The sequence below is a fragment of the Gigantopelta aegis genome, chromosome 9, assembly GCF_016097555.1.
Source record: "Gigantopelta aegis isolate Gae_Host chromosome 9, Gae_host_genome, whole genome shotgun sequence".
NCBI lineage: Eukaryota > Metazoa > Mollusca > Gastropoda > Neomphalida > Peltospiridae > Gigantopelta > Gigantopelta aegis.
In genome coordinates this window covers 34652513-34670986 of record NC_054707.1, presented here as the reverse complement: position 1 = coordinate 34670986, position 18474 = coordinate 34652513, and the positions used below count along the sequence as shown (strand labels likewise).

At 35.3% G+C, this 18474-nt stretch overlaps 1 protein-coding gene across 1 annotated transcript in view; it reads left to right on the top strand.

Annotated features, from left to right (window-relative positions):
* Nucleotides 1–17639, top strand: part of LOC121382293 — a 36872-nt gene extending 19233 nt beyond the window's left edge. Inside the window, exons 2-4 of the mRNA XM_041511860.1 lie at nt 4816–5107; nt 13113–13232; nt 17473–17639. Coding sequence (XP_041367794.1) covers nt 4821–5107; nt 13113–13232; nt 17473–17614 — 549 coding nt within the window. The 5' untranslated portion in view covers nt 4816–4820 and the 3' untranslated portion in view covers nt 17615–17639. The remainder of the gene's footprint in view (nt 1–4815; nt 5108–13112; nt 13233–17472) is intronic.
* Nucleotides 17640–18474: the final 835 nt, after the last annotated feature.

Below are 18474 nucleotides of genomic sequence, written 5' to 3'. Positions count from 1 at the left end.
GAAAGGAAGAGATGAAAGGAAGGGAGAAGGGATAAGGAAAATAAGGGTGTGTGAGGAATAGGGATGGAGGGATAGGGTGCACAAAAGCGTGACTCGAGAATTAATGAATGAATCAATGTTTAACTACACCCCAGCACAGAAATACACATCGGCTATTGGGTGTCAAATAAAGGTCAGTCGAGTATATACCAACAATTTCGAACACAACGTTCACGAAAACACTTCTGTTAAATATAAAGAGTTCTAATTCGAGTAGTCTGTTGTAATCATAGGAAGTCAAAGGCCATTCACGGCTGACGTCAACCAATCGATGGGTTCTTCAGGGAGATAAGAATACCCCGAGGCCCCGCCCATATATATAAAAAAAAAATTTACTCAACGAATAGATGATCCGATAGCATCACTATCGACTTTCGAATGATTAGACAGTGTACTAGGTGGGTTTTTACCTGTGCCATATAAAGCACAACCTGTCATTAGGTGAAGGTTGGGTATATATGCTAATATACAGAGTGGCGGGTAAATACACGTAGTAGGTAAATAACACTCCGTCCGGTTAGTTATTTTCTTTCGCGGGATAAAGATTTTGTAGTAAAAGGCTACGTGCAATCATTCGGTATATTCGCGGTATTTGATTGTGTGTCGTCTGCTCAAGGGTTTATTTACGATCCACTTCACATCACAAACAATCTGGTTATAAAACCGAGACGGTAAGTGCTTCTGTTCGATGTTATGCGGAAAGATTAGGATTTTATAAGCAATAAGCTAGGATTCTTGAATATTTGTAATATAAAGTTATATAACCATGTCTGTATTTCACTTATAACTTAATGATGATGATTATGATGATGATGATGATGATGATGATGATAAATAAGAATACTTCTAGATATGTATATTGTTATTATTAACAACAAAAGAGAAACACTTCTGTTATTATATTGAATTTAGAAACATACATTTTGAAAGTATCACCACCACCACCACCATCATCATCATCATCGTTGTCGTCCGACGTCGTCGTCATCTTCAAATCATTAGCATTGCTATTACTATCATGATCCAATGTACTGTTAAACGTACACAATTCTCTAAAATAATGTATAAAGGTGCATGGTACAAAGTCTTCTAAAATAGCGTGTTACTTATGGTTGAAATTCACAATTTCGTGCTATGAATATTCATGTACTTCCTGGTGTGTTCTTGATTATTCTAATATATTGGTGGAAAGAGTGACTGAAACTCATCCATAGTTTAAAATCTGTTTTCTTTAAGGACACAACTAGAGCACATTGATTTATTAATCATCGGCTATTGGGTGTCAAACATTTGGTAATTTTGACATATAGACTTAGTGAGGAAACCCGCAACATTTTGTTTTGATTAGTAGCAAGGGATCTTTTAAATGCACCATCCCACAGACAGGAAAGCACATACCACGGCATTTGATATACCAGTCGTGGTGCACAGGCTAGAACGAAAAATATCCCAATGAGCCCACCGACGGGGATCGATCCTAAACCGACTGTGCATCAAGCGAGCGCATTACCACTGGGCTACGTCACGTCCTTTCATCCATAGAGTCAGAGTTGACCATTCTACTGATCTTCAATTTTGCATTACTACATTCAATCTGACATTACGTCATACAGATGTACGACGCTAACAGAGACTGAAATTATGTCTACAATACTAAGTATTCCCCAATTTTTTCTCTCTCTCACTATAACTATAGACATTGATTGTCCCGATGTTACCGTTTTCAAAATATACATGATCTTAAATAATCACTTCAACATTTCAATTTCAAACAAGATCTTTTCTTTGCGTAGTACCGGACACATTCCACACTGCCTAGGTGCGACAAAAATATTATTTTCATTTTCAGGAATCAAGCAAGAAACTAATTGTTTGACATCCAATAGCCGATGATTAATAAATCAATGTGCTCCAGTGTTGTCGTTAAACAAAACAAACTTTAACTTTCTCCTCCATCGGCTACATATTATGACTAAACAATATGCTGAATTGCGACAATAAAACAAAGTCCATGTATCAAAGAGCAAAATGGTAAACTATAATATTTTGCCAATAACGAAGAGGTAAAATCACACCCTTCCGCTGAATATTTCATTTGTGATGTAGGAACAATAGACGATTTATTTAGTATTTTGTAAAAGGTTTTACTTCCCAATTGGTCCTTTAGAAAGAATTTAATTTTCGATGGAAATATTGGATTTTTGCCTAAATTGAATGTTTGATTATTTGTATTTATTATATCACGCATAAAGGATTTGACAGCCGTTAATAAAGAAGTGTATTCTAAAAAATTGACGTTATGTTATATTTTGCTTTAAAGGTATCAAAGTTCATGTATCGTCCTTCGTCATCTAATAAATCTTGTATAAATAATATGCCTTTTTCAATATAGTGTTTATAAAATATTGTTTTGTTTTTGTTTTGTCTATTAATATTTTATTATTATTATACCAAATATTAGAACTTAACAAATCATCATTATTAAAGCCGAGTTTATGTTGAAGTATTAGCCAACTATTTAATACATCTTTCTAAAACAAATTATTTATGTTCCTTTTCTTAATTTGAATAAAATTATCCCCATATATTATTAATTGTTTAGTTGTTAAGCCTGTTACAGATTGAAAGAGAGTTGTCCAATTGGATTGTGATAGAAATAATCTTCTTATCCAAGTCAATTTCAGTGCTGTTGTAAAATTTATAACGTCTAACATTTTAATACTCTCAATCTCGTAATCTTGCACTAAAATTTCATGTTTAATTTTATCTGGTTTATTTTGCCATATAAAATTGAAAATGATTTTATTTATTTTAACAATTTCAGTGATGAGTTTGGTAATGAAATTAATAAATGTGTTATTTTGGAAATAATGAGTTTTACAACAATTCTCGTTAACCACTGTTTTATCGTATTTTTCATTTCAAGTATTTTTGGTTCAATATTTTGCAAAAACTTTCGTCCAAGTTAAGCGAAAATTTTACACCTAATAAAGTGAAGTGTTCCCCCCCCCCCTCCCCTCATTGTAGCTTCCATTTTGCTGGATGGAAAACCTCCTTTGAAAATTGTTTACTTCCTATCCATATAATTTGAGACTTAGAATAGTTTATTTTCAAGCCAGAAACATCTGCATATATATTTAATATTCTTAATGTACTGTCCAGAGATTCAGGTGATCCATCTAAAATAAAGGTTGTATCATCTGCATATTGAGATATAATATAACTTTCCCCATCTATATTTATACCTTTAACGTCTTTAGAGCTTCTAATTAATATTGCTTATATTTCGGAACATATTATGAAGATATAAGGGGATAGCGGATCACCTTGTCTACATCCATTTTGTAATATTCTGGACACTGAGTTCTTATAAAAAGATTTTATCCATTATTTTTTATTGAAGATTTAAAGTTAAAGATATCTAATGATTGTTCAATAAAACGCCAGGAGATTAAATCAAAAGCTTTTTCAAAATCCACTAATACTAACATCCCTGGTATTTTATGGTAATCCCTATATTGCATTATATCATAAATTAATCGTTTATTTTCACCTATAATTTTATCTAATACTTTTTTCAATCTATTCACAATGCACCCAGAAACAATTTTATATATACAATTTAGCAGAGTAATAGGTCGCCATTTTAAAAAAAACCTGCTTTGGTTTATTAGCTTTTGGTATACAGGTAATGATTCCTAATTTTTGTGTACCAGACATTTTTTTTTATACTGTAGCTATAGTTAATAAACCTAATTATAAAACGACCTAAATTTATCAATTTTTTTTTTTTAAAGAATTCTGCCGTAAAACCATCTGAGCCAGGACTTTTATCATTTTTCATATTTTAAAGAAATTCTAATGCTTCTGTATAAGTTATTTCCCTTTCTAATTCTTCTGCTTCTGTATCTGTTAATTTATTTACCTCAATGTTATTAATAGTTATGTTATTTTCATTTGCTGAAGGGGCGCTTTTTGAATACAACTTTTCATAGAATGTTTGTTTTCTCTAAAATTTTATTTTGTTCAGTTACTATGCTGCCGTCATCAAGTTCTATTTTGGAAATAAGTTTACTACAAAAATATTGAGTGGGTTTCACCCCTTCTTCTATCCATTTCGCCCTAGATGAAATTACCTTTTAACTTATTCCTATGCATTTCTATTAATTCATTACGTTTTGCTTCTAATAAATCTGAAGTTATATTATTTTCATGCTCTTCGAGTATTTGTTTTTCCTCACAAATCTTTGTTTCTAATATATTTTCGGTTTGTTTTTCTTAAATCAGGAATATTTTCCATTAATAGAACTTCTAGAAAAAGTTGATCGTTAATTGTAAATTGGATATTTTTATAAGGAATTTTACCTAGTTTTTATATGTTATATACAGGAACTGTGTATTGACATTTAACATTTTCAATTATCTCTTTAATGGAGATGAAGTATGTTTTATCCTTAAGTAATGGGTTATTAAATTTCCACAGCCCTTTACCTCTTTTAAAATGACGTACCTTTAAATACCTTGATGAAATTTAGTTGAAGTGCTTAACGTATCACTACATTTGTGTTAATCGCGATGACGGTGAGGCGACTTCAGAACTTTGATTTACTAACAAAATATCGAATTAAAGTGTTATTATAAAAGTGTCTCGATAAATACCGATTAACATAGACTCGGTTGATATTTTACATATTAAAAAACCCACTCGTGACGAATCCTCTATGTATATTACTATTATTACAGCTAGCTTGGTGAAAAATAAATATATTATTTCAGCGGAGATGTATCTACGGGAAACGGCGACCCTTCTTTCTTTCGCTGTGATGGCTTCTGCGTTCTTCCCGCCTAAGCAACTATGCACACTTCAGAACTGCGGAAACTTCCGGTATTCTAACATCGCGGTGTTCTACAGAGGACTGTTTAAGACAAAGGATCAAATCGTGAGGGAGGACTTGAAATGGGCTGTTGACCATCAGAGGAGATACGGCAAAACGTTGTTGACATTTTGGGAAGTGATATTTCAAGCTTCGTATGTGGGAGGTCATGATTTTGATCAGTGTTGTCCAACGTAAGTAGGCTATTCTGTACATTTGGTGATTTACAACATTTAAAATTTTAATTTATAATTTAAATATATTTATTTTATTTTAGTTTTTATTGCACCCAAATATATTGGTAATACTAGTATTGACTGTTTTACAAAATATGTGCTCAAACACTGTGTTAATCGTACCCTTTACCAGATAAAAGCATGTCAAAATACAATATTCGGAACAACTATAAAAGAGAACTATTACTATCGAAAATCTCGCTCCAACCAGTGCACCACGACTGATAAATCAGCAGTGGATTCTTGAAAACCAAAAACATTTATTTTATTTATTTATTTATTTATTTATTTATTTATTTACTTACTTATTTATTTTTGTTTAAAGCTGCAATATGAAATATATACCAACTCAACAAATTTGTAAATGGTTCAAATTTGACAAATATCATGACTTCCAAAACATAATTTTACAAATCATCGCTTAATCTTTACGAATGACCAAACATAATTCTTTAAATCGATTTGATTTTTCATTAATTATCGTTAACCATAATACGTTGTGCAATACACAATACACACATAAGAATCTTTTTCCCCGTAAGTATATAATTGTATTATTTGAACATTAGATGTAACCCGTGCTTAGCACGGAAAACTTTAGATGGGGTGTCATGGTCTTACACAGGGTTTTTTCCTCTTTGGCCGATTCTATATAAAAGTGTCTGCCATTACCGTTGGATTATTGGAATGCATCATTGTACACCGTATTTAGCTCGATGTGTGCACGGTAGTTGACTGAACTTAAGCGCAAAAATATCATTACGAAGTGTGGCATCAGGTCAGTTCAATGAAGGCTGTCGGCAGTGCAAATCAAAAGAGGAGAAGCGGTCAGAATGATGGAAAAATATTTTTTAAAAAGCCCTTGCATAATTATATTATATATCTAGAATAAATTAGGCACATTATTTTTCAACCCATGATACTTCATTCTTCGACATTCTTTAGATGCAATAATCACTACTCTAGATGACATAAAATGTATTATACTACTACAAAATACAGGTCCATTGTTCATTGTAAAAACGTACAAAAGATGGCGGAAGTCTTGTTTATCGAATCAAATCCGTGATATCCAGCACTGTACATTGACAGAGGGCGGGACGCAGCCCAGTAGTAAACGTTAGCTTGATGCGTGGTCGGTCTAGGATCGATCCCCGTCGGTGGGCCCATTGAGCTATTTCTCGTTCCAGCCAGTGCACCACTACTGGTGTATTAAAGGCCGTGGTATGTGTTATCCTCTCTATGGGATGGTGCATATAAAGGATCCCTTACTACTAATGGAAACAATTAATGTAGCGGGTTTCCTCTATAGACTACAACATGTCAGAATAACCAAATGTTTGACATCCAATAGCCGATGGTTAGTAAATCAATTAGCTCTAGTGGTGTCGTTAAACAAAACAAACACACTTTTGTACATTGACAGCGAAAACGCAAAACCTGATTACAAGATTAGCTGTTTAGAAAACCATATCTTAAGATAAGTGAGCTTTAAAGCTATGGTGTAGCCCAGGATATTTGTAATACTGACGTATATATGACAGGCATGTTCATGGGGGTGGTGGGGGTGGCATCGCTCGTCATCGCTCGCTAAACTGGATTTTGCTTTAGTTGAATGTGATATGATAGAAAAGGATGGCACCAGTCAAATTGTTCTCCAGCATGACCATGCCACTGATCTAGGGATAAGAAAGGAATTAACATCACTATTTTGAAGTAGGCCCATTGTAGAGAACACGTTTGGTTTTGGACAAAAGTTTGTTTTGTTTAACGACATCACTAGAGCATATTGATTTATTAATCAACGGCTACTGGATGTGAAACATTTGGTAATTCTAACATATAGTCTGAGGGAGAAAATCCGCTACATTTTTCCATTAGTAGCAAGGGATCTTTTATATGCACCATCCCACAGACAGGATAGCACATACCGCGGTCTTTGATATACCAATCGTGGAACACTGGCTGGAACGAGAAATAGCCCGACAGGGATCGATCCCAAGATTTTGGACAAAGCATCGGTCCAAAAATAGAGGAAAGACACATTTATAGTGGTACTTAGTCTACTGCTGGTTTGGAGTTTACAGCCTTATTTAGGTTCTTGCAAGCCCAATGGTATGGGCAAGTAAAATGACAGGCTCTTGAGAATTAAACATTTGCGTATGCCACTTAGAGAAATAGAGATGAAGGAGAGATGACACAGTTGGGGCACCATCGAGAGATTGGCAAGGGATAGACCGGCTTGGAGAAACTTCGTCGCTGCCCTAAATGCCACTAGGCATGACAGGAAATGATGATGATGATGATGATGATGAAATGATGTATGCCACTTACGGGTTACGCAAAGATAAACTGAGGCGAACCTTTCGTTTTTGTCAATCACATCATGACCATGTAAACGACGTCCTAAATTCTATGCGCGATCGATAAATGGGTTATGCAAAACAAGATTTGCGCGAGCAAAAAGCTTGTTTGCTTTGTTCAGCGATACCACTTGAGCACATTGATTTATTAATCATCGGCTATTGCATGTAACACATTTGGTAATTCTGACATATAGTCTTAGGGAGAAAATCGGCTACATTTTTCCATTAGTAGCAAGGGATCTTTTATATGCACCATCCCACAGACAGGATAGCACATACCACGGCCTTTGGTATACCAGTCGTGGTGCACTGTCTGGAACGAGAAATAGCCCAATGTGACCACTGACGGGATCGACATTACACCGACCGCACATCAGGCGAATACTTTACCATAAGGCTATGTCTCTTCCCGAGCAATGTGCTAATGTAAAAGTGGTAATTAATGAAAGTTAACTTAAGACACCCCCTCACACACACACACACACACACGCACACACACACACACACACACACACACACACACACACACACACACACATATATATACGGAAACGTTTTATCTCTCGCTCCCATAATATAAACAAATCGATATATAGAGGATATTTCACGAGATGAGATATAAATCATATTTGACAAAAAATACGAATTTTTCTATTTATTATATAACTTTTGGCAATTTACCTTTATTTTTAAAATGCCAACAGCAAAATAGTTCCTGCTTTCTTACAGTGAAGATAACACTTTCTACAGTGACAATAAAACATTTTAGAGTGAACTAGCGAAATGTTCACTCTAAAATGTGTTATCGTCACTGAGTGACTGATAACACTTTTATTTCACTGATATTTTAAGATATTTCACTAAATGAATGTGAATAATTTATTTGCATAACACCCGAATATGGGCAGAGCAAAAATAACAATATAATATACATTTATCTGCAATAACAATAACATAAATATACATTAATTACATGAACAAACATCTGAATCAACAACTACATATGTAATTGAAGCCTTATTACTATTATCCTGTTCAATTATTTAGACCCAAAGTTTTTTGCAAATGTTACGTTTATTTCCTATTCGATATTTGTTTTCTTTGCATTTACATGAAAACAAACCCAAACCCCGACAGGTTTTATATACAAATCATCATATAAAATGCACGAAGTTGACTTAATTCCACTTTTTAAAAATCTCTGTGTCTTTTGAATGCACGTTATTTCTCCTATAAATAACTAAGGTCATTTGCATATCAAAAGCATCATTCTATAGTGCGTTTCAAACTAATGTTCGGTTCTATCGTCCTATCCGCACAAATCGTAGTATGACCTATATTTAAGAAAATATCTGTAAACATGAAGCAGGCGCGGATTTAGGTGGGGAGTTCAAGTGACAAAACCTCAGTTTGAAAAAAAAATATGTATCAAATATTATAATTATATTGTGGAATACACAAGCGCGCGCGCTGAAGGGCGAGAGAGAGAGAGAGAGAGAGAGAGAGAGAGAGAGAGAGAGAGAGAGAGAGAGAGAGAGAGAGAGAGAGAGAGAGAGACGTCATTTATGTAACGACGCACTCAACATATTTTAATCTATGGTTATATGGTTATAGGGAGAGAGAGAGAAGAATATGGTATGCATGCGATTGGTGGAGGTGTGACCCTCTGCACAACCCCAACCCCACTTAAGGCTTCTTTTGCATATGGAGCGGGACGTAGCTCAGAGGTAAAGCGTTCGCTCATGGTAGGTCGACTGATCGATCCCACATGGTGGACCCATTGCGTTGTGTCTAATTCCAGCCTGTGCACCACAACTGATGTATAAAGGCTGTGGTATGTGCTATCCTGTCTATGGGATGGTGCATGTAAAATGTCCCTTATTGCTGATCAAAATTGCTTGTCGTAAACAGTGGCCAATGTGGCGGTAGCGAGTTTCTTTCTCACTGTCATAATGCTCCTTAACCGTTTTGTCTGACGCCACATAAACGTATATCAAATGCGTTGAGTGTGTCGTTAAATAAACATTTCTCTCGTATGTATGTGTAGTCTATATGCATTTCTAGTCGATTAGTTTATAGGTTGTTAGGTTGTTTGATAGTGAATGATATGGAAATAAATTGTTTTTGGTGTTAAAGAGTTCATGCATACATTAAAGTAATACTCCTGATGGGTATGGAGAAATAACTTAATCAGTCGACGAACTCATTTCTTCATCACTATCTTCGTTAAGGGGGACTATCACAGGGGGTATTTTATTTCTTATAAAACTATTTTGTTTTCTAAAATCTTCTTCGATCTTTATTACATGTTTAACTGCGTCAGAGAAGTGTGTAGGTGTGACAGAGTTCAATGCATGTGCAAGTTCTCTCCGCACCGTGGTCATTTTACCATCATTATGAAGAGCTATGTGCCCTTTGACTTGACTCCAGATCAGTTCTATCGGATTGAGTTCAGAATGTCTTGGCGGCAGTCTTAGACACAAGTGCCCATGGCGTTCAGCAATATCATCAGTAACAAATTGCTTTGCACATTTGTTACTTTTCACAAGTTCATAAAGAACTGGCTTTGTCATGTTACTCTCAAAAGGTATATTTTTGTTTCGTAGCCACGACTGAATTTCTTCCTTTTTAGCGTTTAGTGCAGGACATCGTGTAATCTCAGTTAATTTGTTGTGGTAGCTTGCGTTATCCATGACGATAACAGAAGGTTCTGGTAGAGAAGGCATAAGTTGTTCTTCAAACCATTTGATGAAATTTTCATGATTCATCTCACCATGATAATCTCCGTCTGTTTTTTTTAGCCTCAAAGATCAATTCACAGCCATCTATCAATCCATATTTATCACAGCCAGCATGACAAATAATAAGTCTTTTTCCCTTCCCAGTCACCGAACAGAGTTTAGGAACTCGATCAGCAGCGTCTGATTTCGGCAGGTGATTGGCGGTACTTGTGCCCGGGTGGATATCTGTCCAGTGGTGGGATGTTGTGTGGTTGACATTCACCCAGGTCTCATCTTGATACACTATTAAATACCCCTGTTCTCGTAAACTGGATATTTCATGGAGATAGGACAGTCTCCTGTCTGATATATTGGCGTCCTCAAAAATCACTTTTCCGGTTGTAGACATATGTTGGTATTTAAAATCGAGGTCATGGAGTGTTTTTCGTAAAGTTGATATGGATATGTTGATTCCACATTCCTGCCTTAAAGCCACGTTAATCTTATGTAATGTAGGTAATTCGCCCTCTCTATAGAATCTGTATACTCGTCGTCTAATAACATCTTTATCAAATAAATCGATGAGTTTTCGGTCGCGTTTTTTAACAGTGATTTCTGTGCTTGGATTCGTAGAGCTTAGATTTTTCACAGTTCTTTTTACTGTTGAAACCGAAACTTTAAGTGCAGCGGCAACTCGATCGACAATTCGATAAGAAGCATACCTAGGTCTACCGCGCTGATATTCATCTTCAAAATAATCGAAAACGTTCTTAATACACGATTTTACATCAACTGAAGTGTTTTTCGATTTACCCATATTTTTCTTCAAATAACAATAACAAGAATGTCGACTAATACATTTTCAATGAATTTATATACCCTACCTAACTTGTATTTTACGTGGTTTACACATTGCTACAAAAGCACGTGCAGTCATAGATCCAAATAATGATGTTATTGACCAAGCAATGCTATCGTATTTTGAACATTCAGGGCTGTGTCTGCGGGATGAAAAAGTGGTTGAACCAATACGAGTCCGAACAATATCCCTTTGGTTTTTCGCATTACAAATGTAACACCCAGCCCCCAAACCCCAGCCCCTAGCACCACCCTAAATACTATATATATATATATATATATATATATATATATATATATATATATATATATATATATATATATATATATACGTATGAGTTCCCAATTTTAAGGCAAATTAAATAACATTTTTATTATTATTTGATGTTGGTGGCCTTTGACATTTTATCTCCCCCCCCCCCCCTGGTCTTCTGGGTCCGGCCCTGCATTAAATGTATTTATAAATTTGGAAAGCACATTCCTGCGGTGTGTGAGGTGATCTGTGTTTATTACTGTGCTACACCTCAGTTGTGTTAGATTAGGTATGGTATGCTAATATATAATTGATATAATAAAATAAAAATACATAATACATTAGCTAAATTTATTAAATATAATGCACCTACAAGAAAGGGTTACATGTTCTGTTTGTTTACATCTATGTTTAACGGAAAGATTAGACAATGCTGTTACACACTGCAAAACAATAATAACCTTGATTTAGTGAAACAAGCTATAATGGCCTTCACGTAGCCTCAGATCCCAATGTTTTGATATGCAAATGACCTTAGTTATTTATAGGAGAAATAACGTGCATTCAAAAGACACAGAGATTTTTAAAAAGTGGAATTAAGTCAACTTCGTGCATTTTATATGATGATTTGTATATAAAACCTGTCGGGGTTTGGGTTTGTTTTCATGTAAATGCAAAGAAAACAAATATAGAATAGGAAATAAACGTAACATTTGCAAAATACTTTGGGTCTAAATAATTGAACAGGATAATAGTAATATTAATATTTAGGTAAAAGCAAATATTTTCAGAAGTGTAGAGCCATAAAAAAAACCCCCATCAATTCGCACCTATGGCGTTCGTGAATTATTTTTCACGAATCCACACACCCTCGTACATTCTCTATTAGTTTATACAGATGTGAAATGCAAACAATTTGAAATTACTTTACATATGCTTTCACGCAACTTAAAGCATCTCTACAAAATTGCAAATTATAGGGCATACTTCCGGAATATTGTTGCATGTAAGAAATAAGAATTTTTCATTATTAGTCAAAAAAGAAAAATGTGATTCTTATTTTATTATTTTATGATGTAAATCATTTCTAAAAGCATTATATATAGGGCACTTGATAATGAAATGATATTCGTCTTCAACTTCATGGGGAGTTGGGACAATATCTCTCATTAGCAGGGACAGGTGGTTTCTTGTGTCTTCCCTTTTTAATCATAAATGAATGTGAACTCAAACGAAGCCTACTAAAAGCTTTTCTGCTTTCATAGTCTTTGGTATGTAATAAATAGGACTCAACTAAACTCGAAATTTGTTTGAATGACATATATGTGCGCATTTTATTACCATATTTGTTAAAATTTTCGTTTGATGTTAGCTGTGTTATATATATATACAGAACTTCACATACGTTGTTTATTGCACGAGTTTATTTTGCGAAAGAATATATACCACTCGACCGCGTCATAACAACACTTTGTTAAATCTATTATCAAAACTCATTTCATGGATTTACTTAACGCTAAGAATCCTATTCTGTGGCAGCCTTGTGTAATGTTTCAAATACGATTTAACGTCATTTGTAACTCATATATGACGTCAGTAAATAAAAGGCTCTAAGTGCAATAAAAAGAAAAAGGTATGTCTCATTTAAAAGTTCCGGTCCATATTGCACATATGTGCGATACAAAATAAATTTATTACACGGTTTCAAAATGTCGTTATCACTAGGTTGAATAGGTATGTAATAAAATAAATGATTATCTTTACAGAACGATGTCTCACATCAATCCGACAACTCTTACGAACACTAACGGAATTGTCCGAGTCATCGTCCATCTTGACCTATTGACTCCGTCTCAGTTTCAATGGATACCACACGGGGAGTGCTCGTATGTATTAAAATTTAAAATATTAAATTGTACCTGTATTATTTCCTTTGCTTGCTTGTTTATTTTTAGGTTATTTAAAATACAATTCCCTATGGAAATGATTCATATACATATAGTATAAGATACATACAAACCGCGTATGCATTCATGCGCGAGCACACACACATACAATACATACATACAAAACATACATACATACATACATACATACATATATACATACATAGGATGACTCGATAGCTCAGAATGTATCGTGGCAAGTCTGTAAGTTGCGGGCGATTCTGTGCCACAGATTCGAGTCCCAGCAGCGCCATGAGATAATTTGTGAGGCCAGAAAGGATTTAATTATCCCTTGCCCCAGTGCGTTAATATCTATGTATTTAATAGTCAAACCAGACATATATAGTTTGGCTGTCCCAACAATTTTCTTGACTTGAACTTTTCTCAAGTAATTTTAATATTGGACAAAACAGAATATTTATTTTTACATTTAGTAGTAATTATTTGCATATTTGCTTGTATTCTGTAATGTCTGGAACTATGCCATTTATTATAGTTATTGTTTAATGAAATTCTTACTAGTGGTTTATCGTGTCGCGCACTATAGACAAAAACGAAATTGCGTAACCATTGTTATTAGCGATCGTTTGGATGCTCAATGCGATCTACATTTAGTTGTATTTCAAAATATGTTTATAGTGTATGAAACTATGTTTGTAAATAGTTGCCGTAATTTATTTATGGGATATAATATTGGTATATTACGATCGCTAAATATGTTAATTTAATGCTTAATGTCCGTGTTTAAAATTAAAATTAGCTCCACTATTACATGTGGATCTAACAGCAGCCAGTTGTAGCTCATGTCCACCAATCAAAACCTTACTTGCAGAATCATGCCAGTGATGTGAAAATAATTTTAAAATATTCCGAATTATTCTGAGGGTATACGATATGTTTCATGTGAATTACGAATGCCTTATTTAGACCAGTAGAACTAATTTTAATCAGATTGCTAACAACACTGCGTAGTCTCCAATGTCCAGGTAACATTTCGTCTGTAAATAATAATTTAAATATTGACCAATCACACTTCGCCTTTTATAACGTTATTTGGGAGCAAACAAATTCTAAAAATATCGGGCGAGTCTATTTTAGTGGCCGCAGTACAGTGAACCATACCAATACGTACGGGATGGGTTATCAATCTTCAATTTTACATTAAAAATTATTTATTTATTTAAATAAAAATATAAACCAGTCTTCAGTTTTACATTACAAATTATTTATTTTATAAAATAAAACATGTTTTAAGGCATTCGTAATTCACACGAACCATGTCGTATACCCTCCATCTTCATAAATCAAGGCTAATATTCGTTCCTCGTATTCAGCCTTGATACATGTAGTCAAGATTACTGATATCCACTACTAGCGCCCTCTATTGGAAGCATATTTGTAACAACGATTATGTCCCTTACACGATGACATCGCTGACCAATCACAGCATCGGTAATATGTGACAATCTTGAAAGCAATATCAAAAATTAACCGCCGAAACCTTTTTTTTAACATATCGTGACAAACACGACACGTTTCCACGGACGCTGACGCTGCCATCTTTGTTTACAATAACAAGGGAATCTATAAGGAGCGTTGCGATTCGTTGCAATCAGATCTCATCGCATCCAATGAAATTTAAGCATTTTGTGGCACGATTTCTTGACGACATGTATCAAGGCTGAATACGAGGAACGAATATTAGCCTTGATTTATGAAGATGTATACCCTCAGGATAATTCGGAATGTTTTCAAATTATTTTTAAATCACTGGCATGATTCTGCAAGTAAGGTTTTGATTGGTGGACATGAGCTACAACTGGCTGCTGTTAGATCCACATGTGATAGTGGAGCTAATTTTAATTAGATTGTCTTCGACTTTACTTAATTCCCAAATTCCTGTGCATATAAAAGCTATGACACAACGTTGACATTAATATTATTGATGTAAATATTTCCATAATTGCAAAGTGTGTGTACTTACACACTGAAAACATCCCACGGGCTCATAAATAAACCTGGGATAAATTTCCGTTTGATTTACTGTTTTAACATGGCTGCCGGGATTGACCTTGCCCTTCAGTAAAGTTTATTTTCCTCCAAAACTTGTACGATCGATTAGCTATTTTCTTAGTTAAACGTATCCTAATATTGTTTGTACATTATGGCAAATCATTTTATTAATTAATTGAGATAATAACTGTAAAACTGATTACTGTAATATTAGTGCTTTTAGGAGCTATATCCGTGTACGCTGAGAACCTGTTTACGCATACAGGTTGCTAAGGTCTGATATATCGGTACACAATGTTTGTAAACAACAGTATAAAAATGCAGTTTTTATAAAATCCCCAAAGGCTTTTTTATTAAAACTATTTTATATTGAAATTAGACCAAAAAAGCAATTGTGTAGTGATAGTCTCATGTTTATTTGTATTATTAGCCTGAATTCCCAATGTATTTGCAATGCACAATAGCGTGTTTCTGTGCCTGGTCAATAATGTCGTTTTTATAAACATTCTAAAGACTTTTTCTGTGAAATTGTTTTACGCTAATTTTAGACTAAAAAAGCAATTAAGAAATGTTAGTTTTATGTTTGTGCACTTTAGAAATTTCCAGTATTAATTATTTCAAGTTTGTAATGCTTTTGCTATGGGCTAAACTGACGTATTTAATTTATAAAAGTTGAAGTTTCTCAGGATCTAGAGTGTGCATTTACAAAGTGTAAATTGTAAACGGAAGCTGGACCAAAAAGCAATTACTTTATTTATTGAGCAATTGTGTGCATAACGTAATTATTAAATGAAATGATATTTATTTTGTAAAGGTAGATCTCTTCCTAGCGTGATGTAATTTCTGATTGGCTGTTATGACGTCACGTGGTACTTAAGAAAACGTATAAAAGGCTGACGTCAATGGGCGTCAACCCGTCCGCCTCCTACCGACCACGGTCGGGCTGCTGGTGCTCACTTGCACAGTTTAAACTATGTTTTGTTTTGTTAACTACGTGTATACAACACGTCTCTCGCAGTTTAAGGTTCTCTATGAAAAACGTCCGTGAAACGCGTGAGAAGTGCTTCTCGCACAAGCTACTCCAGGGGATGTATGCGGCCATTGGAACTGATTGAACGCTGGAACGATTCTCGTTTCGACAGCCTGCACCACCAGGTTGGATTCTTTTTTAGCGAGATTTCTTACCTCCACGTCATTTCTCCGTCTGACTGTCGACTTGTTTTTTTCGTGACTCGTATGACGGCCATTCTTCAGAACGCCACGGTTGTTCGCGTTTAGTCTCTACATGTCCGAGCCTGTCCTAGCCTGTCCTAGCAGCACTGGAAGATTGACCGCCCCACTCTAAGAAGAAATAGGAAGCGGGGTCGGCCCCTACTACTCTTTTTCTAGACTTTACCGTGCTTTATAGTGATACCATCTCGTATTGGAGTCGGGCCCGTCCGCACCACTATACCAACCCATGACGACTGGACTATACCCTAGTCTGATACTCTCTCTCGTTCAGACGGATCCGGCTTCTCAAGATCTGTATTTCAGCACAGCACTACACCTTCAACGTCTATCGACTGTCAATCTAGGGGTTTTCTTGACGGGATGCAACCCATCTCGTCCCTTCAAGCTGTGCACCCAAACGGCCTTAACGAGGCCACTCGCGTGGACATCGATCGGACTTTAAACTTTTAGATCTGCGTTTAAAATTTTATGTAGAAACTACTTCTTCTTTTTAATATTATTAAATAGTCCGATCCTCTCTTCTTTCTCTTATTTAATTTTGGACTGTCCTTCTAAAATGCTCCAAATTATATAAATATTCGGCCGAGCAGTCAATTCTTTTTTATTTTTGGCTTGTAACCTTTTTATTTTTTTAAATTTAATCTGTTAACTTCTTTACTAATTGCTATTTTCAAAATTCTGCCCATTTTCCACCACCCTCCCCTCCTCCATCCCGAGTCAGGCCACCGATCTTATCGGAGGTCGGACTCGGGATGGGCGTGTTCGAAACGCTAGTGGTATATGGGCACGTTAAACTATTTATCATCATCATCATCATCATCATCGCACAAGCACTTCTCACACGTTTCACGGACGTTTTTCATAGAGAACCTTAAACTGTCAAATAATATGCTAGCATTAGCAATGTTTAATTTTTTTTCTTCTTTGTTTTCAGCTCAGCGCCACACTTCTGTGTTGGAGTCTGTCGACTAGAAAACATCACCATGTACTTACTCGTGCACAACTTCGCGTTAAACCCACCCTTTGAATTTGATTCATTTTCCGTTCCCTCATACTGCTCTTGTAAGAGTTCTTAAACTATATAAAGAATTAATTCCTACTGTAGGCTAATCGTTAGAGTGTTGTTGTTGTTTTTAAATTTTATTATAGTAATGTAGATCGTAACGGGAGCTGGTTTTCAGTTTCGTTGTAGTGCAACTACAATGCTTTGTAAATTAAAGTTTGTTTTGTTTAACGACACCACTAGAGAACATTGATTCATTAATCATCAGCTATTGGATGTCAAATATTTGATAATTATGACTCATAGTCCTCAGAGGAAACCCGCTACATTTTTCCTAATGCAGCAAGGGATCTTTTATATGCACTATCCCACAGACAGGAAAGCACATACCACGGACTTTGACCAGTTGTGGTGCATTGGTTGGAACGAGAAAATTGTTTAAGAATATGCTACTGTCTGAGTTTATAATATATATCCAGAAAGAAGGATAATGTTTTATTGAACGACGCACTCAGCACATTTTATTTACGGTTGTATGGCGTCAGACACACATATATTAAGAGAAGAAACCCGCTGTTGCCACTTCATGGGTTACTCTTTTCGATTAGCAGCAAGGGATCTTTTACATGCACCATCCAACAGACAGGATAGGACATACCACGGCCTTTGTTACACCAGTTGTGGAGCACTGACTGGAACGAGAAATAGCCCAATGGGTCTACCGACGGGGATCGATCCTAGACCGACCGCGCATCAATATATCCAGAATGACAGATTCGCCGTCTCAGGATACTGCTACTGTACGATGTATTACATCCTAAAACGGTGAATATTTGCAATATGGTTCAGTTTGTGTCAACTGAAAGACATGGAAAAAAATGTTTTGCTTAACGACACCACCAGAGCACATTGATTAATTAATCATCGGCTATT